Source organism: Megalops cyprinoides, chromosome 25 (genome assembly GCF_013368585.1).
Source record: "Megalops cyprinoides isolate fMegCyp1 chromosome 25, fMegCyp1.pri, whole genome shotgun sequence".
NCBI classification, from domain to species: domain Eukaryota; kingdom Metazoa; phylum Chordata; class Actinopteri; order Elopiformes; family Megalopidae; genus Megalops; species Megalops cyprinoides.
Window position 1 is genome coordinate 6,286,492 of NC_050607.1, and position 26,792 is coordinate 6,313,283.

Sequence of the window (26,792 nt, forward strand, 5' to 3'; positions counted from 1 at the left end):
AGTGTTCCAGCCACAAACAGAGCTCAACTGATTAGAAACATCAGTAGTACCCACACTTTTAAGCACATAATCATTAAGTATTATCCATATTACAACAATATTAATATTCTAAAATGTGGAGACAGGCTTTCTTTACTTTGTCGGCATATCAAAAATATTAGAAAAGTGTAAGAAAATTAAGTTTGTAATAAACATAAATACACTTCATATTTTTTGTTGCCTGCTGGCAACTTTTGTATTTAAAAGGCAATCTGCTACAAACATATATAGCTATATCACTTTTTATGGAAAATAAAACTTGTTCGACCTTCAACCTTGATGCTGCAAACCGCAAAACAGTTACTGATAAATCACGAAGCTTGATTCTGGTAATAGAAGTTGTTTATAGCATAACCATGGCGTATCCGCTGCTCATTCATACACTGCCTCATACACTGCTCATACTCCTAGGCATGTTTTCACGCGCACCTCTCTGCATGGCTGCCTTTTTCTGAGTCCTCTCTGACGCGCGTCCTGGGGTGATTGACACAGCAGCCTGGAGTTCAGAGCTCCTCCCATAACAGCCTGCAGGGAGCCTGAGGGGCAGGAAGCAGCGGTAGTGCTGGTCACATGACCCTGGGGGGGACCAGAGGAGCTCCACCTTGACTCTGGATTTGAGTACTCACTGATGAAATCCCACAGCTGTAGATGTGAGTACTCAGAATTGAAACTCGGATTGGACTCGTAGGACCCTCGCTGTGAATCGTCTCGACTGAGCGGTGCCGGAATGGTCCCTTGAGTACATGGTCCCATGCGTGTTCGGCCCTCTTTGCCGACAGTTTGAGAGAGCCACTTCAGCAACCTGGTGAACGTGTCAGACAGCTGCATCAGATTGTGCGTGCCAGTATGGTTAAAAAGCTCATCTTGTGGGGCTCCCGAGTAGCTCAGTGATTCAGACGCTCACTTTGAGTGCGAGCTGAGCTCTGCGGCCCAGGTTCAATCCCGGCCGCGTGTCGTCAGCCAGCGATGACCGGGAGCCCGCAGCGCTGGAACAGATCAGCTTTGGGGTGGATATGTCAGCAGGGGCTGTGCTCGCCTCATTGCTCTCAGGCGCTCTGTGACTCATCGGGCGCCTTCTGGTTGTCTGAATGACATCAGTGGAGCCACGCCCATCCTCCAGTAAGCACGTTGCTTACTGTGACGCGCTGTGTATCGGAGGATTTCACGTGTCTCACTTCAGCAGCGACAGTGATTGTCACGATGAGGGACATTGGTATCCAATTGAAAGTTACAGATTGGGGTTTGCAGTTGCAAAAATAAGAGGAAAAAAGCATTTAAAAAAAAAGAAGAAAGGCCTCATCTGTTCTTGTGGTCCAAAGGCACCCGATGGCCTCTCACTGCAGCAGACTGTACAGCATCAGGGCCAACAGGGGCAGGAACTGCGAGGCCAGCAGGGCGGCGCTGTGGTTGTAGGTATTGTTCCGCACCATGGAGGTACAGGACTCTGTGGGCTGCGTAGTGTCTGACTCCCTGTTGGTGTTCCCCCGGAGGACGAAATTGTGCGTCAACGCTGAGAACTTTTCCGGGCCGTAGGGGATAGACAGGGTCTCCGTGATTGGCTCCTGGCCCGGAGCTGTCACCTGTGGAGAAAATTCGATCGATTTATCACTTGATGATTGGTGATTATGAAGGCCAGGTCACTCGTTTCATCAGAATTAACCGAGCTTAGCTACAGCTAATACAGTTATTTTTTTTAGGCAGTTATAGATGGGTCACTGGGTCATTTATGTACCAGCTGGATTGCAAGATCATGTCTCTCTGTAGTTGACAAGCTTGTTTGTGCGCTCAAGTGTTTGTTATCCTGTGCTGTTGTTTTGCCAGCTGGCCAGTTAGTGCTTATTCAGGGCGCTCAGATGTTTACTCCTTATCTCTGCAGACGCATGGGAAAAGGCAGGCGGAGGTTCTGTGATGTATTACTCCGCTGTGTGCTGCGCACTGCGCTCCATGCTGCCCGTCCCTGTGTGCCAAGTCAAAACGGAAAACGCTTCCAAAACACCCCTCAAGATTACAGGGGAAACGGGGAAGTGGCCGTTTTAATATGGCTGTTAAAACGCTGCGCTGAGCGCAGCTATTCTGGTGTTGAGAGCGTCAGGGCTGTCAGGGAACGCTGGCTGACGCTGTAAATTCTCCCGCCCGCTCCCTGTCATTTGCCCCTCCGAAGCACGCCCCAGGCTGTGCTAATTACGAGTGTGCTCCTGAGCACTGTTCCCGGATCAGCGTGGTGCCTGCAGTCACTGAAACAGCTGCAGTTGCCCGAGCCTGAGACCGCTTGTTGTTCCTCTATGTGTGGGCGCACTGGAAACAGAGGAATTTGGGCCAGTTATCATCCACTGAAACATGGGAGTAGAACATGGGACCTCTCCTCCTTTCTCTGTTGCCATTCTAGGACCACAACTGTAGGGAGCAGTGGAGCCTTGATGGTCCAAACGTGTACTCCCAATAGGGGCTTTAATACTTGGAACAGTCATGAGTGGCACAGTGCACTTAAATACCACAACAGCATAATGTTCCCTACATAGAAGTAGACACTGTGTTAAGGAACAAGGCTGTGTAAGATGTACTTATGTCTCAAGAGCACGCAGGATGTGATTGCCTGTCAGTGTGTGGGGTCAGTGGTGCAGTAATATTCCATAAGGCCGGAACTGGCTCACAGCATTGAGTCTGTCAGACAGCACAGAGCACAGTGGATTTGCCTTGTCTTTCTGTGGTAGCTTGACAGGAGCGCTAATCTAGGGGGATGTAGTGTAACATTAACAGCTCTTTATTCTACTTGTTTGGATAGTTAAACGGCTCGTCTGTGAGGTTTAGGCATAATTTAATGGCAAATAAAGCTACGTTAATCCCAAATGCGGTGTGTCACCAATCAGTCAAGCAGAAGATAACTTAGTTTAGTAGCTGTCCGGAATTTGTGTGTTGAAAGGTTTTGTGAATGAAGAGGCTTGCATATATTTTGTAGGATTTTTTTTTTTGACAAAATACCATGACTTTTAAAAACCAACACACAGCAGTATGTGTTCAACAAGGTCAGCTCTCAGCCTCCCAAAGCCTCCAACCTCCATGCTGAATCACACGGGTAAAATTCCAAGTGGGTGCGCTGTCTGGGAAGTGATGGGGGAGAGAAACACCACAGCAAATCCCGGGATTGATGGATGACGGTTTCCCAGCATCTTCCCTCCAGACATTCGTGTGACCGCAGCTCAGCTCCCATGACCCTCTGGGCTCCTGCTAAGCCCTCGGTGAGCTCCCCAGCAAAGCCGGTCTCAGAGGTGCAAGAGAGTTTTGCTGCACCCACACCCCCGGACTGTCATATTTACATTGCGGGTCGTTCGCCCGGGCTGCTCGGGGGCCGGGACGCCTTCCAAACACGTCTCCGGAGAGGCTCACCACCCATGACTACTGTTTATCGCAACAGCAAAAAATAATTCCTTTCTGGCATCCCAGAATCCTTTATTTAGTCTGTGTGGGGGCTATTGGCTGCAAGTGTGACTGTTTCCTATTAGAGTTCAGTATGCCATCCAGTCCACCACTGGTGCCTGCCACAGAAGGCCCTTCCAGAGAGACTGTCGAGACAGACGGCGTGATTGGATCTACCAGATGCAATTATGTTTTTTAATTGTGGCATGGCTTGAACTTTCCTGTGAGTTTTGTTTCTGTTTTTGGAAGGCGCCTCTGATGTGCTGCAGTGTTTAAATAGGGATGTGGGAGCACTGGGTTTTTACTAGCTTTTTACGTTTGATGACTGCACATCATTGTGGGGCACCTGGTCCTGTTGGCCCACTGAGAGGCAGAGGGTACCTGTAGCAAATGGTCTGTACCCCCTCGACTGCTCTTTTCTTCAGTTTGATTGCACCTTTCCTATCCCTCTGGCATTTTATCCCTGTATCCTGTTACAGTCTTGACCTTTAATTAGAGTTAACAAAGTCTGGATTGATTCTTCATTATGTTAATGTTACCGGATCATGCCTGTGTAGTGTGTTTGTGTGAGAATTTCTCCAGCTCATAAGCGTTAAGAGCAGTTCCATTCACAACGTTAAATTTTTTCTCCCTGCATTTTATTCCGTCCAATGAAAATATTTAGTTGAATGGCATCCGGTCGTTGAAAACAATTGATCTTTTTTCCCAACTCCTTCAAAGAGGTTTGGGACCAGCGTTTAGGGCTGGTTGTTGGCGCAGTTAACATTAAATGATTCATTGAGAGATCAAATACAAGATGGCCCTTTCAAAGAAGGCAAGCCTCGAAGAATAAGGCGTAACTGATAGGGGAAATTTCATGCCTGCAGCAGATGTGTTTAATAACACTCTAACAAGGCTTCGTCTGTGAGCAGTGAGCTGTAATTGTCTTTACCACTGAACGTGTGTCAGATCGGAGCTTGACAGATCTGGATAGAGTCAGATAGATCAGATCAGACGGAAGGTTAACCCAGGGAAAGTGCTGCGCCAAGCAGATGACTTTCATCAGGCTGAAATCTTCGAGGATCAGACTCTGTTCCTGGAGTTCACATCTAATAGCAGCCCTTCGGTTCTTTAACCGGCACTTTTTGCGGGTCTTTCAGCACCCTTTGGTGATGCAGTTATTTGTTGTTTTTACGGCAGACTGTGCAGACAGGAGAGCAGCTCGTGTTTGGCTTGTCTCTCAGGCTCCGGTCAGGTGGTGTTTACATTCAGCCTGTCAGCCCTTTCCCCCTCTGGCTTTCTCAGAATCTGTCTTGTTTTGAGTGCTCTCTGATTTCCTCTGTTTCAGTGAAGGAAACCCACAGCTCACCCTGTGGTTAGGTGCAGCAAGCCTCTGTCAGTCAGCATAAATACGGGTCTTCTCCTTGGCAACTCCAACTCAACACTGTCCCTAATGCTGTCTACCTCCCTGCGTTGCATTTTCATCATCTCATATTAAATATATACTTTTAAATTAAATTAAAAATTTAAATTAAATTAAATATATCTTTTCCAGAAATCTTAAAATACTCTTGAAGCACCAGTTATATATCTTACATGAAAAAAATAGCTAGGTGAAGTCTGAGTGAGTTTCAGAAAAGACACTAGGTAGCCTGAAAGATATGTGAAGGTTTGTAAATGTAAAATTGGTTTGGTGTGAAGTGCACCTCATATGTCACTCATAATAAACAAATAATGTAGGTATCCATAGGTGTAGATGCCATTCGGCGAAATGCACACTGTGAGTGTGATGTGCCAGCGTGCGTGTGGGGCCTGGGAGGAGAGGCCTCCCTCTCACCTTGAAGGTGTAGTTCCCTGGCAGCAGCAGCCTGTAGTACTCCCCGTTGCGGTCCGTCCGAAAGGGGCAGAGGTTCCTGCGGCCCTCCACCTCCACCAGGGCATTCTGCACGGGGGTTCCGTCCGAATCCAGCACCTGCCCTTTCATACCTGTGCAAACAGGAAGGGGGGGGGGGGGGGGGGTTGGAGTGTCACCTCGGTGATGCACCCTGCCCTACTTGGCACCTGACAGGCAGAGGTGTCAGGTGACACGCCTTTATGTATTCATAAGGGGGGGTGGGGTTCCCCATCTGGTCTCTGACAGTGCAGCAGGGTCCCGGAGATGCACGCAGAAGCACTGTTCAGTACTGTGCTCCCCGGCTCCAGGAAAACCGTAACTGAGCGATCCACCGGGAACGGTCGCACAGGTATTGAATGTAAGCTGACAACCCAATACAAACAGGGTACGGTTTCACAAAGGTCCTCGGATCACAATAGCTTGACAGTGATCCCTGTTGGTGTGGTGTCAGACACAACGCCAAGCCACGGATACCCTGATGCAGCCAGGAGAGGGATTGTCTGTGATTTTACAGCGTGGCCGGTGACCTGCTGCGGCTCCACAGCAGAGACAGGCACTTTGTGTTCCAGTGTCACGTGTTTACTGCGCATTCTCTGAGATGTGGGTTTACTCGGTAACAGTCAAAGGTTTGGACACACCTGATTAACATGCATTCAAAGACATTTTAATCATTTAAGTGTTATGCTTAAATGCTTGACATTTGTTTCTTAGACAAATAAAAATAGTGAAGTCGATGCCTATGTATGAATTTCTTTCCAAAAAATTTTTTTTTTTTTTTACATTTTCAAAAATATTTTTTGGCTGCTTTGAAGAATCTAAAATATAAGAGTTTTGATTTGTTCAACACTTTTTTGGTCACTGCATAATTCCATTTGTGTTCATAGTTTTGATGTCTTTACTGTTATTCTAAAATGTAGAATTAGTTAAAATAAGGAAAAACCCTTCTATGAGCAGGTGTGTCCAAACTTTTGACTGGTACTGTATGCCTGATTACTGTATGCAGCCTGAAGTGTATTAACACAGTCTGATCTTCGACAGAAAGGAAGCATCAGCCACAGTATTAAACTCAATTAAGCTGAAGGAGTAATGCGTCACTGATAACCAGGTGTACCTTGATTATGCAAAAATTTGACAAAAGGTAAGGATTATCAATATCAGTAATCAAAATATGGGTCCGAATCCCTGGGGCTGATGTTGAGTGCCCAGCGTCTGAGCCTGCAGGGTGTGGTTGGATGCGCACACTGACCCAGATGGACCTGCTGCATGTAGGCCAGCAGCGCGGCCTTGTTATCCTCCCAAAACCTGGGCAGCTCGCTCTCAGGCGGGAACTTGCAGCAGGACAGCTCCAGGGTGATCTCCATGCACTGGCCCCACACGTAGTTGTAGTCCTGCATCCCTCCTGCGGGCAGATTAGAAAATCATTGTGCAACAGAGAGGAGTTCGGACACGGTAGAACCCACCTCTGTGGGTCCCAAGCTGGCAGTGTGGACTACAATATTGCCACTTAGCAGGCGTTCTTACCCAGAGCGACTTACATAGGTTACAATTTTCACATTGTCTGTTTGTACAGCTGGATATTTACTGAGGCAATTGTGGGTTAAGTACCTTGCTCAGGGGTGAAGCAGCAGTGCTCCACGCACACACAAGTGGTGACAGAGCAAAATCAAGTGACTACAGAAAGGGTGATTTCACATGCCCATTTTTAATTCACGCTGACAGTTTGCGCAGACAGTTTAACTTGTTCACTGGTATCTGAAACCAACACTTTACTGCAAAACAACAAATCCTGGAGCGTTTGGCCGAGGTAGGCATGTGCCCCTGAAGTTTCTTATTGGGCATGAGGTGCTCCCATCCTATAAGCTGGATCCGTAAAGGACCTGTTACTGTCAGTAACGAGTGAAGCGCTGCTTTGTGCGTGTAAAGCGGGAGGAGTTTTTCTGCATGGAGAAAAATGGGTCCAACTGGTAAAGTGCTCTGGGGTCCAATATGAAAGTGGAAAGAAAGGCGCATTGGCTTTTAGCGGTTTTTCGGGAGATGAAAGTAGGAACTGACAGACATCTGGCAGACCGCTGCCTGAATAAACGGCCGTGTTTCTTCAACACAGTGCAGCCGCCTCGAGCCGCGCGCCGGACAGAACCGGTGCTGTAAGGCGAGCCGTGCGGCAGGAGGTGTGAATGAGCAATGAGACAAACGACACTGCTTTGTCTGGAATTAATCACATGACACCTCTCCCCGGCTCCTCCTCAGGGTCGGGTTAGCACAGCTACCTGAGATGGAGGCTGCGGGCTTTAAAAGGAAGCGGAGGAGGGAATGTACTGGTTTGGGAGTGTTGTTAGCCTGGTCTGACAGTGGTGCTCGTTCACCTCGAATGGATACACTTCTGTTCTTTTGTGCTGGAAGTTGCTCTGGATAAGCGCGTCTGCTAAATGAATGTAATGTAATGTAATGTAATGTCATGTGATGGGAACGGGGGAAGGCAGTTTCTTGAGTGAATAAATTGGTGATGGAATTCAGAGAGCCCTCCTATTCCAGGTCTGTAACAGCCATGGATTCAGAGGTGCCATGCTCTCCAGACAGATGTTTTTCTACAGCCCACAATGTGGTTCACCTTCACTTTGTATTCATTTAAAACACTAATATTTTTTATCAGGACGTGACACCTGGAGTCTTCATAAGGTGCTGCTAACCCTAGGTAGATGCAGTGTAGTTTGCATTAATAAAATTCCCTCAGTGTCACGGCTACTCCTGGTTTTGCACCAGAATTGCTAGCACTAAGTACCTTAATGAGCCTGGGATTTTAAACAGCAACCATCATTTACATTGGAAGTCTGTTTGTTTCTGCCATGTTATCTTAGACGATACACCCACGTCCCAGCTGTGGACTCAGTCAGCTCTTCACAGAGGGACATGCAGTCTCTCTGGAGTAGTATACTGACCTTGCAGCTGGTACCAGTGGTACCCGTTGGTGATGCCATCCTTGAAGGGCTCGAAGCCGTGGCAGGACTGCCCCTTGTACATCAGGGCGTGGTTGAACGAGTAGGTTTTGGCCAGGTGGACGAAGACGTCGTCGTCAGGGGAGATGCTGAAGCCCTTCTGCAGCTCGCTCCCTGGGTGGAAAGGCCGCCAGCAGTGATGTCATCACCCTGCCCTCTGTAACGAGCTCTGAAGCTCTGATTCTTTTGCTGGATAAGAGCGTGTGGTAAGTGAATGTAATGTAGTGTAATATGATGCTGATTGCTGTACACTGATACAGATGCCGTAGCACAGTGACAAACCCATAACCCCCTCTAAGGCTCCCTTCACATTCTGAGAACGAAATCATGTCACGTGCACAACCAGTTCCAGCCGCCTTAAAGTCATGCCTGTTTCCACATCATAATGCTGGTACGATGACACGAGTCCTCGAGGTCGTTCGAGTCATTCTCACAGGGCTGGTGGCCGGGCCATACGGGTGGCACTCAGTAGCCAGTCCTTCTCAGAAATTAGGTCATCTTTCCAATTAGGACAGGGAGATCACTTCTCTGCCTTTTAGCTAAGGTCAAGTGAAGGACAGGCAGTATAAGTCTATAAATATAAATCTGCAAATACCTGCAACTACAACACTTGTTAAAATCCAAAGGTAGGCGGACTGTGATGTTGAGGCTTGAATAACTGCAAGAGCATTTTCTCAAATCCAGGTTGAGGATGTGCGTAAAAGCAGTATAAAGTACTTGGACTGCTCTTGGTGTAGGGGAACATGTCTTGGCGTCTTACGTCTCGAGACGTAAACATTTTGTGACCTGCGTCTCATCCCCCCCCAGTTCCCTTTGTGGTGAATGACAGCCCCCAGCCCCCCTCCATACCCCCGTTGCTGTTGTCGTAAGGGTAGCTGGCCGCCACGGCGCCCCCGTGCAGGTTGGCGGACAGGACGAAGGGCTCGGAGCTGAGCCAGTCCATCACCGCTCGCACCTCCAGCTCCCGCTTCTCCTCCTGCGCCCCCGCGAAGGCGTCCGGGAAGTTGCGGTTCAGGTCCACGCCGTGTTTGTTGTACCTGCCGAAGAAGGAAGGGTGAGGATGCTTGTTGGCTCCGCACCCCCCCCACTCCCCGTTCCTGCCCCTTCCCCGTACTGTAGAAACAGAGGCTGGTATCACTGTCCCCGTTTCCCGATCGCCTGTTTAAACACTGCGCTGATGCAAAGTGTGGGAAGACCTGGTTCTTCTGAAACGGAGATGAGGCAGAAGGGTGAAGGGAGGTGGGGGTTGGGGGCTGGGGAGGGGGGGTAGTAGGGCAGTCGCCTTTTGGGAACTGCAAACAACCAGCCTGGCAGGCCATTTGGACATTTGCAGCTGTCTGTCAGTACAGCCCAAATCGGGAGGCCCTGCTTTCACTCAATGAGTGGGGTGATAAAAAAACAGTGTTTCAGAGGAACAAGCAGGATGTTTGCTGAACCCCGCTGATTGTATTAGCGGAATACTACCGGAATCCGGCTAACTTAATCAAACACCCATCCGCACACAGAAGCGTCCTTGTCCACACGTAGCTGTCAGTACCACAAGTCAGGCAATCAGGTGGCAGGAAATTGCCTACCACGGTGCCTGTCATTTGATGTCTCGTTTTATAGTCTTATTCAGATCTGGAACGTCTGTGTGGGGTGCCACATTTTATGAGGTGAGAGAGGGAATTCTCCATGTGTCCAAAAGTCTGAAAAAGAAAAGGATGGCGAGCATGCACATGAGGGCAGGCATTTGCTGGTCCGGTTCTGCAATTTCTTTTTTTTTATATATTTTTTTATTTTAGTGTGTGTGGTTAAAGGAACACAATACTAAGGGGTTGTAAAGCCATCACAGGTAAATACAGGCTGCTGCTTCAGAGATGGATTAGTGCCACTGCAGTCCCCACACAGTGTCCTAGTATTCCTGCACAATAGAGAGATCCCTGTTAATCCCTGTCAGAGAGCAACTCTTTCAGCGGCCCCCAAGAACTGCTTCCCTCTAAAATTCCTGTGTGGCCAGTCGTGTGAGATAGCAGGCTGTGTTTTATATGACGAGCTGTCTGGTTCCTTTTTTTTTTTTTTTTAGAGCTTGTTTTTTCCCGATTCGCTGTGTTTCCTGAATCAAATCCAGGAATCAGACAGGATGCTCGGCATTTGTTTTGCAGGATTTTAATGACACCGTTGAAATCGGTCCTTCCTTATTGATGCAAAGTGTTCATCCCTGCTTTCATCATACTGCAGAGACTCAACAGGCAGGGAACGCTTTTTCTCAGTGTGAAGGAACTGAGGGCACCGCCTCTGAGTGATGATGCTTTAACTTCCTGTCGCCATATGGCATACGTTGAACTGCAATTGAGTATATGTTTTCTAGTAGGAGTCAATATATATATATCAAAGTCAAGCTCAGAAATAGATCTGGTGTTTGGTCTTTACAAGACTGACTGATTAGTATTTGGCACATCCATCCTTACACTTACAGAGTTTTTTTGTTTTTTTGTTTCAGGAAAAAACCCAAGGTTATCTTTAAGTGGGGTTTAAAGTTGACCTTTCCTGAAAGATGGCACTCTGGCCCAAACAGAAGACAACTCATTAAGCAGTGTCTGTCTTCTCTGCTCCTTGCCTAGCTTTCCATTATGATTTCTGAGGCAGTGATAGATGCAGCACAGGACCTCAGCGCTGCTCACCCTTAGCAATCAGCTGTTTATAGCAAGTGACAAAAGCCCCGATGATAAAGTCAAGCACCACTCTGTCAGCGTGAATACTAACGATGCCATTATCCAAACGCCAAGCCGCTGGCTTTCAGACCGGGGGGCGAGGACCAGCACCGGGGCTGTCAACAGTCTGGGTGCGGAGGATGTATATGTGCTTACATATGTATACAGTGTGCTGAGTGCCACTCAAGGCTGTATTTTGTGGTCTGAGAGTAACGATCTGTGTATGAAAATAGTCCGTTTTTTTTTTGTTAAACATCTGAACTTGCGCATTCCCTTCACTCCCTCTGTTCGTCAGGAATGTTGCCCTGGTAAAGCCGGAAAAAAGAGCAGAATCGGGCCGTGGCAGCACACGTTTGAAATCACTGTGAGCAGCCCCGAGGCAGGGTGGCCTGGCCCACCGCACCGGAGCCAGCGTGTTGTGGCTGCGTTGATTTCGCCGCCCGTTTGGTGACAAATCAAAGCATTTTCAGCTATTCTAAATGGTTTCAGCAGAGGCAGAATCGGTCCTGGCTCTTTTTTTTTTTTTTTGCTGTTTGGCAGTCTTTTGAAAACGTCCCATACATGCCTGCGGTGCTCTGTGCTATCTTTGTGAGAATGTCATTTTGGTTTACACTAGCCTCGAGGACCAGCATCATAAAAGCAACAGATGATGGGGGTGGAAACCAATAGTTGGCAGCTTCGTTTAAACACTGATATTGTAGCCAGATTCTCACAAAATCACGAGCTGTGTATCTCCACTGTTGCACTTAGATTTGATTGATGGAGCAGGGGAAAGTATGAGCAATGAGAGGGTGCGGCTTGGGTTTGGATGTGCAATGGGATGTTTTATAATCAGAAAGGGGATGCAGCCATTGTGGTGAGGGCGTGGAGCCTGTGCAGTCAGGTATCTGGCTTGGCCAATGAGCCATGGCTACTTCACTGGTAGATACACCTTACTATAAGCATGTGTGTTCCATATTAATGAACACCAATTCACACAACCCCTACAGCCAGTGTGTTTTTTCGCTTGTCTGAATCGTATTCATTTTTTTGGGGTCCTTTATGATACAAATTGAGAAGTAAAATCAATCTAGATCGAGAAGCTGAAGTTTGTGCTGCGAGTTTAAAGACTAATGTAAAGGGATCGTTAATGGGAGCCACAGTGTGAGGCAGGGAGTGTGAAACGAGGGGTCCGGCCCGCTCGAGAGTCCCGTCGGGCCCGCACACCACCTGCTCCCCGAGCAGCTGCTTCCTGCCCCCCTCACAGGGGCAGGAAAAGAGGGAGACACGGTGCTGAATGAGCGCGGGAGGGGGGGGTCCTTTTCACCGGGCCCCCGGGGCTTCAAAGCGGACCCGATGAATCTGCGCTCAGGAAGCGGCCCGCTACATTATTCAAAGGTGATGAATGGCGGCGGTTTGTTAAGGGGCCGTCTGAGTCATTGTTCCGTTCGGGAAGTCGTGCGTAATTAAGACCTCCCCCCTGCCCTCCTGCACCCCCCCCCCCACGCCCTCCCGCCCATGCTGGCGTTTTTGATGCGTCGCCTGATTGATGAGAGCTGAGTTTGTTTGGAGAGGAACGTGTTAAAGACGGCGATCTGCGGCTCAGTTGCACTTGTGCCGTTGCCAGAGTTCACTTAACAAGTTCGTTTGTCTGTAAATGCAGTGCTAAAGAGCTTTCAGCTTGGTCCCGGCCAGAAATCCTGGCATCGTCTTTGCTTACAACTCACCCACATCCTCACTTAATGCTGTTGTTGCTTTTAGCAGGAGTCACCGCCCAGAGTTTCGTCTGATTAAAAAGCACGAAACTGACCCTGCTTTGCACCATGTCGTCGTTTTCCAAAAGACACCTCTTGCACCTAGTTTCATGTAGCATTGTCATGGCGACGGACGGTTAACGGGGGTCTGAATTTTGGGGGTTTTAGAGGTGTGCGCGAACCTCCTTGTCCATACAGGACAGGGTGAGGTGTGAGGGTGAGCGTCACGCTGGGAGGATGAACCAGGGCACAGTGAAGAAGCTACAGTAATGACTGCAGTTCTCCAGCGGGGATCTGAATTTCCCAAACCCATAACTCATCTATCTCCACATGTTTGTGTCCTCTTTGTCTGTGTGTGTGCGTGTGTGTATGTGTTTGTGTCTGTGCATGTGTGTGTGTGTGTGTGTGTGTGTGTGTGTGTGTGTGTGTGTGTGTGTGTGTGTGTGTGTCTGTGCGTGCGTGCGTGCGTGCGTGCGTGTGTGTGTTTGTGTGTGTGTGTGTCTGTGCGTGTGTGTGTCTGTGCGTGTGTGTGTGTGTGTCTGTGCATGTGTGTGTGTGTGTGTGTGTGTGCTCCATGGTGTGAGTGAAGAAAGGGAGGAAGGTGTCTTTGTACACCACTGTACCAGGGACACATGCCCCAGAACACTGGGGGCATACTAGTGCGTGTTCAGAGCCATCACAGACCTAAATTACATTACATTATAGTCATTTAGCAGGTGCTCTTATCCAGAGCGAATTACATAGGTTACAGTGTCATATGTTATCCATTTATACTGCTGGATATTTACTGAGGCAATTGTGGGTTAATTGTGTCCCAGCAATTGAACCAGCAACCACCTTTACCCTTATACAACACTCCGCCATTTAAATGTATTCAAATGGACATTGATTTGGCCAGCTATACAGCAGGAAAGGCATACTCTCTAATGCAGAGTAACGTCAGATATTCCAGCCCTGCCTGTTCGAAATACTGAACACACATCTGAGACGATTAAGGGCCAGGCTTCCTCTCCTCATTGGCCGATTGCCGTTTGCAGGCGGGTGACAGCTCGTGCTTGAACCCAAACACTCCCTGGGCTGGGTGTTCAGGAACAGTTCGTTCTTTTATGTGCCAAATAGAGTCCCTATTACAAGCAAGCTCACAGTACCACAGAAACGCATGGAAATTTACACTCACCACCAAAGTACATTCACTTGAATCTGCTTTAAACCTAAATGGCATGCATAGCTGTTGGTGAATACCATACAACTGTCCTTACCCATATCCTTCATCCCTATCCATACCCCAGGATCTCTCTCTGGCAGAGAAACTTTGTTATGATGTTAGAGTGAGGCATCATGGGTGGAGCTGTTATTGGTACGATTAAGTCACTGATTTGAACCATCCAGAGTGTTTTCCTGTGGGAGAGCAGAGTCCTGTTATTCATTCATATGAGTCTCACTGAGAGCACCTTGTAGCTCCATCCCAGTATCGGGCTCACGTGGACACCCCCACCCCCCACCCATCCCCTGGTGGCCGCGCTCTCACCTCCCGTCCGTGTTCAGGCAGTCAGGGACAGACTCCTCGAAGCCGTCCGGGTTCATGGAGGGCAGGATGTGGACCCGGGAGCTGTTGAGGAGGCGCGTGATGATGGGGTCGCTCAGGTAACCCTGGGTCAGGAGCTCGATCAGGTGAAGGAGCAGGACCCGCCCCACCACCTGGGCAAACACACACACACACACAAAAAGCTTACACACGCTGTTTGGCAGGAGATAATCACTGCGCTGTGCTAGAGACGGACTAATTTATGCTTCTACATCGCCCCTGAAACAGAGTTCTGTTTGCCATGGCTTTCAAAAATAGTAACTCCTATTAAAGATGTAGATTTTCCATGTTTTACTTCATGCAGTTCCAAAGTAGGTAGACTGTAACAGAATCTGACTCTCCTGGTTGAACAAAGTTGACATTTATTCCTGTTCAGGACACAAGTAATTAATAAAATATAAAACATATATATTTCTGAAAATACACAGTAGGCAGTTGCTGATACATTTGAAATTTTTACATTTAGTGTTTGTTAATCTTAAAATGTTTGTTCCATCCAAATGCACAGAGATTGAAGTACAGATTAAAGTATCCTATGTAAAACAAATATGTTGAAACTCACAGTTAGCTTTGTAAAAATATCTGTTTATCTATTGTATGACTGGTGTCAGTCTGTATTAACCGCATATGACCTGAAAATACCGTCAGGAATGACATTTTTGGATGACACCCAGCGAAGGCTCCTGTTGGGTCCCTGAGGCCTATTCTGACATGTTTATAGCCCTGGAAGCCGAGAAGTTTCCTGGAGATGTACAGTATGTGGGCTGAGAACCGTAGGGGACCGTGTTAGGCCGTGTTTACTGATAGCATGTGAGACTAATGAACCACACATGCTACGTTTGAGTGGAGGGAGCTGCTGCTTGCTCACAAAGAGCTGATTATCATGCACAAGTTCAAACCAGAGGAGCCCAAGGCTGCTGCTGCCGCCGTCTCCACAGCTGTTATTAACATCTCAGGATTCTGGACAATTACAGTTATCTTCTGCTGTTAAAGAGCTCAGCAACACCCAGCCACACTCTCTGTCTCTGGTTCCTTCACACACACACACACACACACACACACACACACATACATACACTCACAGTTACCCCTCAAACTCAGGCAGATGTACACATTTAGGTACAGGAACTCACATTTACACACATTCAAATACAAATTATACACACATGCTGTATAGAGTATATTGAGTGTCCAAAAATCAAATTACACACACACACGGGCAGTTACCCCTCAAACTCAGACAGATCTACATGCTTACGTACAGCAGCTGACATGTACACATTATTCAAATAGATACATATAGATATATTTTATACATACATACTGTATAAAATATCTTGATAATGTACACAGATCACATTCTCCACACACACACACTGAATTTGATTGAATTAAATGTACTTTCTTAACCCCCAGGCAGACGTGCAAAGACACACGTACATTAAAAAACACGTTGCAAACCACAACACGCCGCCCTGCTTTTCACACTGCTAGCGCCACCACAAAGCAGCCGTGCACACGCTCCCGACACGTACGGGAGAAAATGTCCGCAGTACGACAGGAGATAAAAAGGGAACATGATGCTTATGATCTGAGACTGAGACGCGGAACGTGTGAACTTGAAAGGGGAAGGTGATAAACCCCTAATGTATAGACACTTATCTCCCGCGCACGGCGAGGCTGTCAACAACACGTTCCAGCCGCGGTAAGGGATGTGCTCATCTCCCTGATCTGCTATGACAGAGCAACGGGAATCTATCCCCCTAGCAACATGGTACAGTGATAGAAAAAATCGCCACCCCAGACTGTGTCTGTCACTGTCTCGGGCCGTAGACACATGAATGAAGAGCGCTTTTTATCTACAGAGTGAGGGAACATGCAGGCCTCTTTGTAGATAAGCAAAACTAACTCTTATGTCTGACAGAAAGGTATCGCGAACCAGTGATTTTTTTGTTCTGCAATTGGGTGCTAATATTCAGAAGTGACGGTGAGTTGAAAGGTCATGCAGCATTCTTTCTGCTCTCGGTTGCGGTTCTCGGGGCATAGCGCACCCACTTACCTGCATTTTGGACACAATTTTGCTCTATTCATTGAATTATTTGGGGTCTGTACCCAGGCTTAACATCTCAACTTGTACAGTGTGTTTGTTCCCATGAGTGACAATAACTGCTCTCCCAAGCAACAGGTTGTGAGTAGATATCAGGCAGTGTGGAAATTTTCACAAGTTCCTAATCAGTGTCAGGTTTAATGCAGCGCTTCTAATGTTGCTGACTCCTTATATGGCTATTTGCTTGTGTTATACTCTGCCTCACTCGTAAGCTGCTTTAGATAAAAGCGTCTGCCAAATGAATACATGTAAATGTAAACTGTAACCATTCAGTAATGTAACAGGCCAACCAAAAGCAGCGGTCTTCGTTCAGACGCGAGTGTTTCTTTTTATAGAGCGACGGAAAACGGCACCAGGAGAGCAGCAGAAACCAGGATGCACACGCAGCGCATGATGCAAACGGAAATGCAGACTGAGAAGTAGATGCTGGTCAGAATGATAAGGAGTTGATTGCACAAACAGCTACCAGTGTAAAAAAGGGAAACGTGCAAAGTAGAAGGAAACAGCCGGGCAGCTATGTAGAAGCAGCCGGTGACTCTGCATGTCCTGGAGCTGTGGTACTTGTCTTATAACAATCAGCGAGCAGCGGTATCCTTATATGGCTCTGGAACTGTTCAGCTGTTTAGGTGGTCGTGCATTCGAGCTTCCCTGTTTCAAAACTGCTGTGGTGAGTTTGGTCTAACGACCCTGTTTCTGCGGTAGCTCAGTCACGATGAGTCTACTCTGCCTTCCTCCATTCTACCGTTTGTCCGGTTGTTATCTGTCAGTTGTAATCCATCAGGTTCTTCAGCAGCTCGGTTGCAATGTGCATCAAGCTGACCGCTACGCTACACAGTATGTGCACTAACCTTTACTTGTGTAACCAAATTAAGCTGTCACTGCAAATAAATGTTAAGCATGCAGGTAAATGCAAATCTGAGTGAGGTGCTTGACCTCAGAAGATTTATTGTAAGTGTTAATAAGTTAAAATGTGCTGTACCTTGAACATAAGCCAGGAGATATAAATAATATTGAAGAAAAATCTGAGTAAACTGGTTTGTACTCTACGCTAACTCCAGGGTTCAAAAGTAACCATAAGTTGTCCGTTTTTAAATGACTGCAGACAAATCAAAACAGAAGATAAAGTCAACAACTCCAAAGTGAGTGGAGTCACCTTTCCAAAGCAGTGCTCTCTATGTAAAGAGGAAAAGTTTCCATCCACTGGGCCAGTTATTCATTAGCGGGATACAGAGATTGAATTATTGGAGTGGTTCTACTCACTCTGAGCAAGTCAAAAGCCTGGTAGCCATATTGGACAGAATCTAATCAAAACCTTGACCTAAGACAGAATCAGTGCGAATCTAGAATTTCGTGTATCTATGCCATGTGTGTGTGCGTGCACATACATGTGTGTGTGTGTGTGTGTGTGCATGTGCATGTAAGCATTTCCATTCTGTGTTGCAAAGAAGAAAGAATAGTTCGATGCAAATCAAATGCAGCTAAAGTAGTGATAACGTGCAGGTAATTGCTTCTGCAGAATCCACTATGTTTTCCTCTGTAGAACCTGACTGACTGGTTGGAGTCCCCCAGGGCCCTGCTCAGAGGGGCTGTGTGATGGGGGGTATTCTCTGACGGGTAGCCCTGCATGCTCCACCCCTCTGGAGGAGTAATAAGCAGTTCCAAATCAATTCTGCTCCCAGTCAGCGGTATAAAAACAGAAAATCAGGCGAGTCAGGTGAGGCTGTCATCACGCAGTTCAGGGGTTTCATTCACAAGTAAGCTTCGCATTACAGACACATGCTGCTGCCATCCGCGGCGCTCAGATCAAATAGTCTGACAAGCTCTGGCTGATTGGTGCTGTGCATAACTGTGTGATGACGTTTGAAATCACCACTGTCACTGTCGCTGTGCCACAGGGTCAGGTTTTTCAACCCTCAAATTGGGAATCCGTCAACTGAACGTTGCAGGGGTGTTGGTCTCCCACGTCTTGAGATCCGTAAGCGTGCTGTGACATCATATACCCCGATGTAGCAGCTGATCATTATCACATTAGCCATGAGCTAAAGTCACATCCCATGTAGTGCACTGGAGTTGCCTTGGTGTGGGTGTGGACCATATGTACACATATAACCTCCCTATGTGACGAATAATAAAATAAAAATTCAAACAGAGGAACGGGCAGGGGGCTGTTATATCGAGATAAAAATATTAATAAATTCGGGGACCACCCCAAATCCTGCCCCAGCTTCACTTCCGTCATAAAACCACCAATAAATAACAGGCTGGCAGATGCTGGGCAGATGCTGGGCCGTACAGTCGCATTGAAAAAAAGGATCCTCTGTCCAGGCGGTTCAGAGCGGGAATATTTACAGCTGTTTCTTTATTCACGGGGGCTTACTTAACCTCCACTTTCCCGTAAGGTCACAGGCCGGCATATTTTCGGATGGAAATACCAGAACTTCGGCCCTTTACCCCCCCCCCCCCCCCCCCCCCCCCCCCCCCCCCCCCCCCCCGCCATTCCTCAGTGTGGCTCCGGGGAGCATTTAATCTTGGGCCTGGGGGAAAGAGAGTTTTTTTTTCTGGTTACTAACACAGTGCTACTGTTGCCTGTCTCTGACTTTGCTCCTTTTAATCCCAGTCATGTCACTCCTTTCAGAGCCATTTATAGGCAGGCAGTTCGTACCTCCCAGCTTTTCAGAAGTTTCTTTTTCCCCTTTGAGCTCCTGGCTATTTGCAGATGAACAAAAGGGTGGTGACACTGCAGACCCAACTGCCAATTTACCTACAGCAGGTGCCTCTCGGCTGAAGGCTACACTGACAAAGCTGTTACATTTGTAACCTGAGACCATTGACGTTAAATGCTAGCAGATCAGCCGGTATAAACAGCAGCGCCCATATAACACCAGGTTTCGCCAGCCTGGACAGGCACGGGGTAGCAAGGGGGCAAAACCAAATCTGTTTCTGCTGCAGTTCCTTTTGATGTCACGCCTCGCTGCTGCTTAGGAAGACACCCAGCGACTGTTTGACCCCCATACTGAAGGCATTCTCACTGTCTGTCCACTAAGCTGTAGTTGGTGAGGACACTTTGGAGAGAGTTTCCAGCAGCCCTGCAGTGTTACAGTAGATTTGGTTGCACAAGTTAACTTGTGGTAGGGCTTGAATAGTGTTATGCTCACACTCACTGGGAGTGTTGTTAGCCTGGTCTGACACCGTTGCTCACTCAACTTGAATGGATACACTTCTGTTCTGTTGTGCTGGAAGTGGCTCAGGCTAAGAGCATTTGCTAAATGAATATAATGTAATGTAAATTAATGTAATAGCTGGTACCTCAGACAACCTGGCCCTCTGTACACACCACCTCGGGGTACAGGGCAGCTCTGTATCTCATTTACCCAACAGCAGTGGGCATGGTCCAGACAGAACTGGGCAGAACTAACCTAAAGGTTGCCAGTTCTATTCCCAGGTGGGGCACTGCTGTTGTACCTTTGAGCAAAGTAATCAACCCCAGGTGCTTGAGTAAATCTCTAGCTGTATAAATGGATGACATGTAAGCATTTATGTCGTTAGCCCTGGATGTCTGCTAATCGAAAGGACCAGTAGTGTAAAGTACCGGGGGGGTCACTGGCCAGGGCTAACATCTCTCTTGGACAGCTGAGGTCCTTGGATATCTCTAATCATGTGATCATCCACGGCTCCTCCTTATGCTCCTTTAGCTACACTGGCTCATAATGGTGGCACTGAGGACAGGCCTCTTGTGCTAAGATGCTTTTGCTCTGACCCCTTGGGTGCGAAAAGAAGAGACAACAAAGATGTCGGGGGGGGGGGGGGGGTCAGCGGCAAAAGGGGGTCTCCTGCGTGGGTCACGCTCGGCTGGTTCTGTGCCGAGGCCGGGCGCGCCCACAGACTGTAAACGCCTTTGTGCACAGAGCCCTTTTCAGCCAGACGTCCCCGTTTCTCCCCCAGACCCAACAGAAGGATATCTATTTAAGGACATCACACCAGCTGGCCCGGCCCTCCAAATATAGCCATGTCGGGGGCAGCTTAAACTCCGGAGATGCTTGGTTGAACATCTTTTGTCCGACCCCGCTGCCCTTTGTCGGAGAGATTCGATGTTTTTTTCCCCCGTGCCATTGTGCCGCCGTGCGTGCGCGAACAAGAGGTGGCTGAAATTTTTCCGGAAAACTCTGAATGCGATCTCTGCCTCCGCCGGAACACGCTCTTGAATGCACTAATGACCTTGTTAACTAGAGCCTGATCCCAAAGAACGAGCAAAAGCTGGGATTTCAGTTACAAATGTCCCGTACGGTCGCGGTCCAGTCTCCGCTCTGGCATGTGTGAAACGTGTGCTGTGTCTGCTTACCTCGTTACCATGCATGTTCGCCACATATTTGAACTCCGGAATCCCAATCTTGTGTTGGGTGGGAGTTTTACCCAGAACAAGAACCCAGAGGTCTCTTCCTATAAATAAAGACAGAAAAGGAGATGCATTTTACCAAATGAATATTCACTGATTTTTATAAAAAGCCAAGCAGATCTGCAAGCCTGCCTGTGTCGGAATTCCCCCGGTTTCAGTGGCCTGTTTGCTGTGAATGGTTACTCAGCACAGTAGTGTGGTGTTGAGGCGCTGTTGAGGCGCTGTTGGGGAGTGTTGAGACTGGCACGTGGTGAGTCCGCCCCCGTCCCGCTCTGAGCCTCCCGCCGCCCCGGTGCGTTTAATCAGATTTACTTCGACGGGGATGTCAGCGCACTTGCCCACAGCCTGGCGTGTCTGAGCGGGCTCCGTGCGGAGTGCGTCAGCGTGAAGTAATCCCGAAAACGCGCCGGAGTTTGGCCGCAGGAAAATGCGCCTGAACGCACTCGCTCATTGTTTCTGCACCGCTGTCATTAACACCCGCAGCTGGTGGGGCTGCTACTACTTTGAAGCAGGAGACTGATGCAGATTGACACATGACATAACTGCGTGCTGAACATATATTACTTCATTGAGGGAAAAGTGTCTTGTTTTAACACACTGTCCTGTTATCCATGTTGAGGCACGACGTTGATCTGTAATTATGCAAGGAGGAATTAAAAAAAAAAACACTGATTGATGAAATGCAGGTTTGGCAAGACAATCTGTGACACTGTAGTGTGTTTGTCTCTGATACAGAGAGGGGGGGTTTCAGAGCCAGTGGGGTGGATGGAGGTGGAGCCAAGTCAGGTGAAGCCGGGGATTAACACTTCTTAACGCCGCCCTGGAGGTCGTTCACCTCGGGAGAAGAGGGCACCCGATGGGATTACAGGGGGGGTTAGCCGTGTGTCTGACACTCCTCAGCAACCACGCAATCTGCCGTAGCTTTGCACACAATCTGAGAATCCGGAAGGTTCTGTGGACCTGGTCACCTTGGCGTGGGAGAGGTGGAGGAGAATCTCACGCTGTCTCTCCCTCTCTCTCTGCGTTGGTAAAGACGCGGAGATGGGATTCTTATACAGGGGTGATGAATTCAGCAAAGTCCTATTCCCTTCCGACCATAAAAAAAAAAAAGAATGGTGTCTTTGAGATTTGCTGAGACGCCTCACACGGCAGTGTTGCCGCTGCAGGGCTGACCTCTCTTGTACCTGTTCTCTTTTTTTTTTTTTTGCAGGGGCTAGAAATTTGCATCCGCTTTCAATGAGAGGTTCATTTTGGGGAGGTTTTAATCAGATGCTGTAATTAAGCCCGGCTTCTGTGGAGTGATTGCTGGGGCAGCCTCGCTCCTGCCGTGTCAGTCACAGGAGGAATAGAGAGTGCGTTTACACTGCTGCCCGTGGAGACTCCGCCGTTTGTTCCAGGGGTTGAAACATTGTGTCGGCTGTCGCATTAGCATCTGAACCTTTTCAGCTTGGAAATCCGAGGGGGGGGGGGGAGCCTGGAAGCGGAGGGGCCCTGGCGTCTCAATGCCAGCTTTGTGCCCGCCGTGGCGAGCGGTACGTTTACACAAACCAGAGCCGGGCCGCGGTGGAATGCACAGACCCAGCCAGGGGCGCAGGATGACACCCGGACGCGACGGTCACTCAACGTGAGTGACACGCCCGCTTTTCAGAACTCTCCGTAAGGAACACAGCCGTTGGTCAATGATCTCCATCAAATAACGCTGCCTTTCTCCTAGGGGTAGTTTGGATGGCTAACCCCAGCACTGTGGCACAGTGCAGTGATGCTGGTCTGCTCTTATGTGTAATGCTGATGGAGTTCTGCAGGTGCTGTAAATTGTGGCAGTGCTGCTGTTCCTTTATGTGTAGTATTGACCATTCACTGCAGCAGTACTGGTCACGGTCTTTGAGAGCTGAGAGTTTGAAACCAGCAGGTTACCGTGAAGGGGGGGGGGCTCTGATTTCACTTTCAAATGGCAGAGGAACTGAGGGCACAGCCCTTTCATCCCGCTCTTGAGTGGCAGCTCCGGGAGGGACAATGACCGCTGAATAAACATGGGTCTCGCTGTCTACGTGTGCGCGGCCAGGGACCCGCTCGAGAACCGGAGCGGTCGCCACGGGAACCCCGCTTCTCGACGTCGCGGTCTGGCACGGCGAGCCGACGTCACGTGTGAGGCATCTGTGCTGGGGTGGGGGGTGGGTGTGTGTCCCGTATCAGCCAAGGCCCGTGCCAAGATCTCTATCAGCTGTTGTGTCTGAGCTACCACTACATGTAACTAAAGATGGGGGCTTTCCCCCATAAAACAGAGAGGCAGTTTTGTGATCTGTCTAGAGATGCCCGCTCACACACTCACACACCGCAGAGGAGGGCGTGGCATAGTTGCCACCTTGTTGCCTGTGGCAGAAGGCCACCGAGAGGGAAATCTGATCCAGGGGGAGACTCCTTTAAATCCTGGGATATTTCAGGTGGCCTGGAAATGCCTGCTTCTAACTCACAGGGTTCTGAGTTGGGGAGTTGGGGGATGCAGCCCCATCAGTGAGCAAGTGGCACGCGATTGGGTCGGCTCGCCCACCCGGGCCCACAGAGGAAGTTATTTGGGTGTCTCCGGAATGTTCTTCCATTACATTTCAAGAGTATCGTACCACGGCGTAACCAGTACATGTGTTTGTGCACTGCATAAGGTGCTGGTGACTCTTCTCTGATTTGTTCCAGGACACATTCTGTAGCGTGCCTGATGTATGTTCAGGCAGTGCATATGCACCTTACAGGTGTAGCTCCTTCATGCTGTGTAGCAAAAGCCTTTGTCCTGCTGTCAAAGACTCAGTGTGGTAATGTAAAGAAAACTGACGGAAAGACTTTCAGGAAAGATGATAAAACATGTCTGATCCCCGCTGGAACATGCAAGCCTGTCTTTGTGTTTGACACACCATATAATGCAATGAGGTAAGTAATAATACCAAGTAGATAACTAATGTAATGTAATGTAACTAAGCAATGTCTTCATCACTAATCTGAGTAAAGAGGAAAAGCAGTTCAGGCTTCCCTGAGGGCTGGGCGGTGAGATGTCCCACCTGAGCCACGCACATTCACTACATTTCATCGACAGTTCGGAGAAAAGCTTGGAGTCCACCAAAGGGTGGGATGCTGGTGTGGTCTGTTGAGTCCGTAAACCTCACTAATGACATGATGCCATTCAGGCCGTGCACGCTTTCCACTGTAAGCTTTCATAAACCAAAACCCGAGCTTCTTCAGAACTGAGAACGCTCCAAATGCACGGGCACTCGCGCATAATTTGTCATTTTTCATCGGTTCGCAAAAACAGGTAGGGTGTGGCGGTGGCCCATGGTTACTGTGACGCATTAAGGCTGTATTTCGCTTCGCCTCCCATCACAGATAGTTTCACAAAAGTTCCCGTTTACGAGACGGGCAGTAGCCGCCTCCCCGGACGACCTGCGACGTACATCTGTCAGTCTTCACCCCGCCGCTTTTTCCCCCTTGGCACTTTCCATACGCAGCCTGGGCATTTGACGCAAACGGCGAGTGCGAGAGCTGCTGACAGGACAGGCTGCGATGCGTTAGTCTCGAGGGGTGACGCCGCTTATCATCCTTATCATCATTTTTCGCTGGCGCGTGAAAATTACGGGGATTAAGGGACCTCGCAAACTACACAAATTATGTGGGGGAAAAGTCCTTCACTGTCAGTCTACACTTTTCACTGGGCACTTTTGCAATTTGAAAAGGAGCAAGTGAATAAAAGACGGTATATTCTCCAGCCTTTGTGAAGGAGGCTCGTTATAAATTATGCAGCGTTCCCTTAATTCGTGGTTCTCTCCTTGGTATCTGTGCACCTGCGACTGCTCGTAGTCGTAGCAAGATACTTTGCCAGTTCTAACTCTAAACATCTGTGCTGTCAGCCAAACCCTCGTTTCGATGTTCTGTTTCAATGACATTGACGAATGAGAGAGGGAGAGGTCGATTCTTACCTTCCACGGATTTCCCAATGCTATGTAGGTGTGTAAACGAAGAATGATTTTTGTTGACAGCTTTCAGGTATTGTTCCACTTCTGCCGAGTTGTGGTACCGGAATTCCAACCCGCGACACGGTGAGACCCAGGCTTGAAGCCACAGACAGAGGCACAGCGGGAGAAGGCGCATCCTCAGCGTCAGTTGTCTACCTAAACCCAGAAGAGAACGGGTGAGCTGTAACACCGTGCATCTTCAGCAAATGCGCTCGTCCACCGCATAACGGAAAAAAGCCGCAAAAGTACGCCACATATCTGAGAACTTTGCAGCCGCACAAACTTTGGAGCTCCCCGCAGTACGTTTAAAATGAAACTGAGCAGTGGTTTAAATTGATTTGGTGACATGCAGGGATTTGAGAAACAAAACTTTGACTTGATTTTGACTGAACAAAACTGTAACTTATGCTTTAGAATATTCCCTGTCTGACAACACATAACATTGAAACATGACGTTGCACGTTGTGCTTTCGAATGACAGTTGGCAACTACATTCCAAGCGCCGATAAACTGTTGGCGAACTGATCAGCACTGTCAAGAAGATCTGCCTTGAAGTTACTTTTTAAAAAATCATTCTCAAAAACCCGTACATCTAGTTACGAGATAAAGAGCTTGCTGAATTCGTTTGTATGTGACTTGGATGCGCCTGTGCGAAATCCTAAAGCTGTAAGTCAGATCATCTCGTCTCAGGACAGTTTACAGAATGTGCTTCGTGTAGCCTAGTCCCATACACGCTTGGTTAAACATGAACAGATAATACACAATATCATTACATTTTTTTTACCAAATAAACACACCGGAAAGTTGAAAAATCGGTCTGGTTAACCCATATGTTTGTAGTTATTTTCATGTTTATAGATCCTATCAGAGGAAAAAAACATTCCTATTTATGTCATAATTTGGTGATGTGCCTCGAAATGAATGCAAAACTCCCAGAATAACACATTTAATTCAGATGGGTTCTGTCTGTTTGGTTTAAAACCGAAAATTATCCTTACGGTGTAGCAGTAATGCACACGCTTACCTGTTGTCGATTCCAGAGTTTTCAACTCCCGGTGTCTTGCACTTGAATAAGAACCTTACTTTGAACAACTCTTTGCGCTGTCATACAACGTAGTCTTTGCATGTGCTCTTCTGTCGCTCAGATAGCACAAAACGACGACCTCAGCAGGTCTCAGTACTACATACAGATCGTAGGTCGGACCAAACAAGTTGTATTACTGTCCAAGTGCAACCTACTTGAATGCACTATACTGGCCCTATCCCTGTCTCGGATCCTTCTAATTGGCATACATTGTGGCCGCTTGCAAGGTAGAAACACGTCCGCTGCTTTTTAACATGCCGAGGCGGAGCCTGAACACTCCGATTTCGCGAAAGAGATCATTGCTACAGGTTTTCGCGGAAAGCGAGGATCAGTGCCCCGGCGGCGAGTGCTCCACAGCAATACCATTAAGCTAATCTTCAACTTTAAAAAAAGTGCTATCTGCAGAAGGCGATACATTTGTCAAAATACCCGAGTGTTTATCATGTTATATTTTTTAACACTTTTTAGAACTTATAACAGAATGAGTTATTATTTGTCATTTGTATAAAGGTAAAACTACGCTCTACATATCATAAATAATATGTTTAAATATGTTAAAATAAATATATGATTAATCCATTAATCCATTAATTGTTTCCCAAACCCGGTCCCTATCACTGGGAGTTATTTTTGGCTTGCATCCACCCCCAGACTTTTCCTGGACTGATTTTCTGACCTAAAGAAATGTTTGTGCTACTTTTGGGCAGAATATTGTAATAGATTTGGACTAGGCAGCTTAACCGCTGCCACCACCTTTGATAACCCGGTCTGGTCCAGAGTTAGAGGCTTTGAGCAATCACAAACCCAAATATTGTACCATAAAAATAATCTTTATTTTGTATATAATTGTTCTCGCATGGGTTAGGGCAAAGCAGTTGGCCAG

The 26,792-nt window shown here is 47.9% G+C and overlaps 1 protein-coding gene across 1 annotated transcript; it reads right to left on the reverse strand.

Annotated features, from left to right (window-relative positions):
* Positions 1-230: 230 nt before the first annotated feature.
* On the reverse strand, positions 231-26,227 carry cpm (carboxypeptidase M). Its single transcript, XM_036520373.1, has 9 exons — positions 25,850-26,227; positions 24,790-24,981; positions 20,777-20,874; positions 14,274-14,443; positions 9,169-9,356; positions 8,263-8,433; positions 6,573-6,725; positions 5,270-5,418; positions 231-1,619 (listed from the first exon to the last, which is right to left on the reverse strand). Exons 2-9 carry the CDS (start codon positions 24,959-24,961, stop codon positions 1,374-1,376), a joined length of 1,347 nt encoding a protein of 448 aa, XP_036376266.1. The 5' UTR covers positions 24,962-24,981; positions 25,850-26,227; the 3' UTR covers positions 231-1,373.
* Between the last annotated feature and the right edge of the window lie 565 nt (positions 26,228-26,792).

Bases quoted from the DNA above. Each gene is read 5' to 3' on its own strand.
- cpm (XM_036520373.1), bottom strand. From the start codon at position 24,961: ATGCGCCTTCTCCCGCTGTGCCTCTGTCTGTGGCTTCAAGCCTGGGTC. The intron at 14,444-20,776 runs GTAAGCAGACAC...GTGTTTGCCCAG, and splicing joins CGAACATGCATGGTAACGAG to GTGGTGGGGCGGGTCCTGCT. The intron at 9,357-14,273 runs GTGAGAGCGCGG...CTTCTTCGGCAG, and splicing joins TGCCTGAACACGGACGGGAG to GTACAACAAACACGGCGTGG.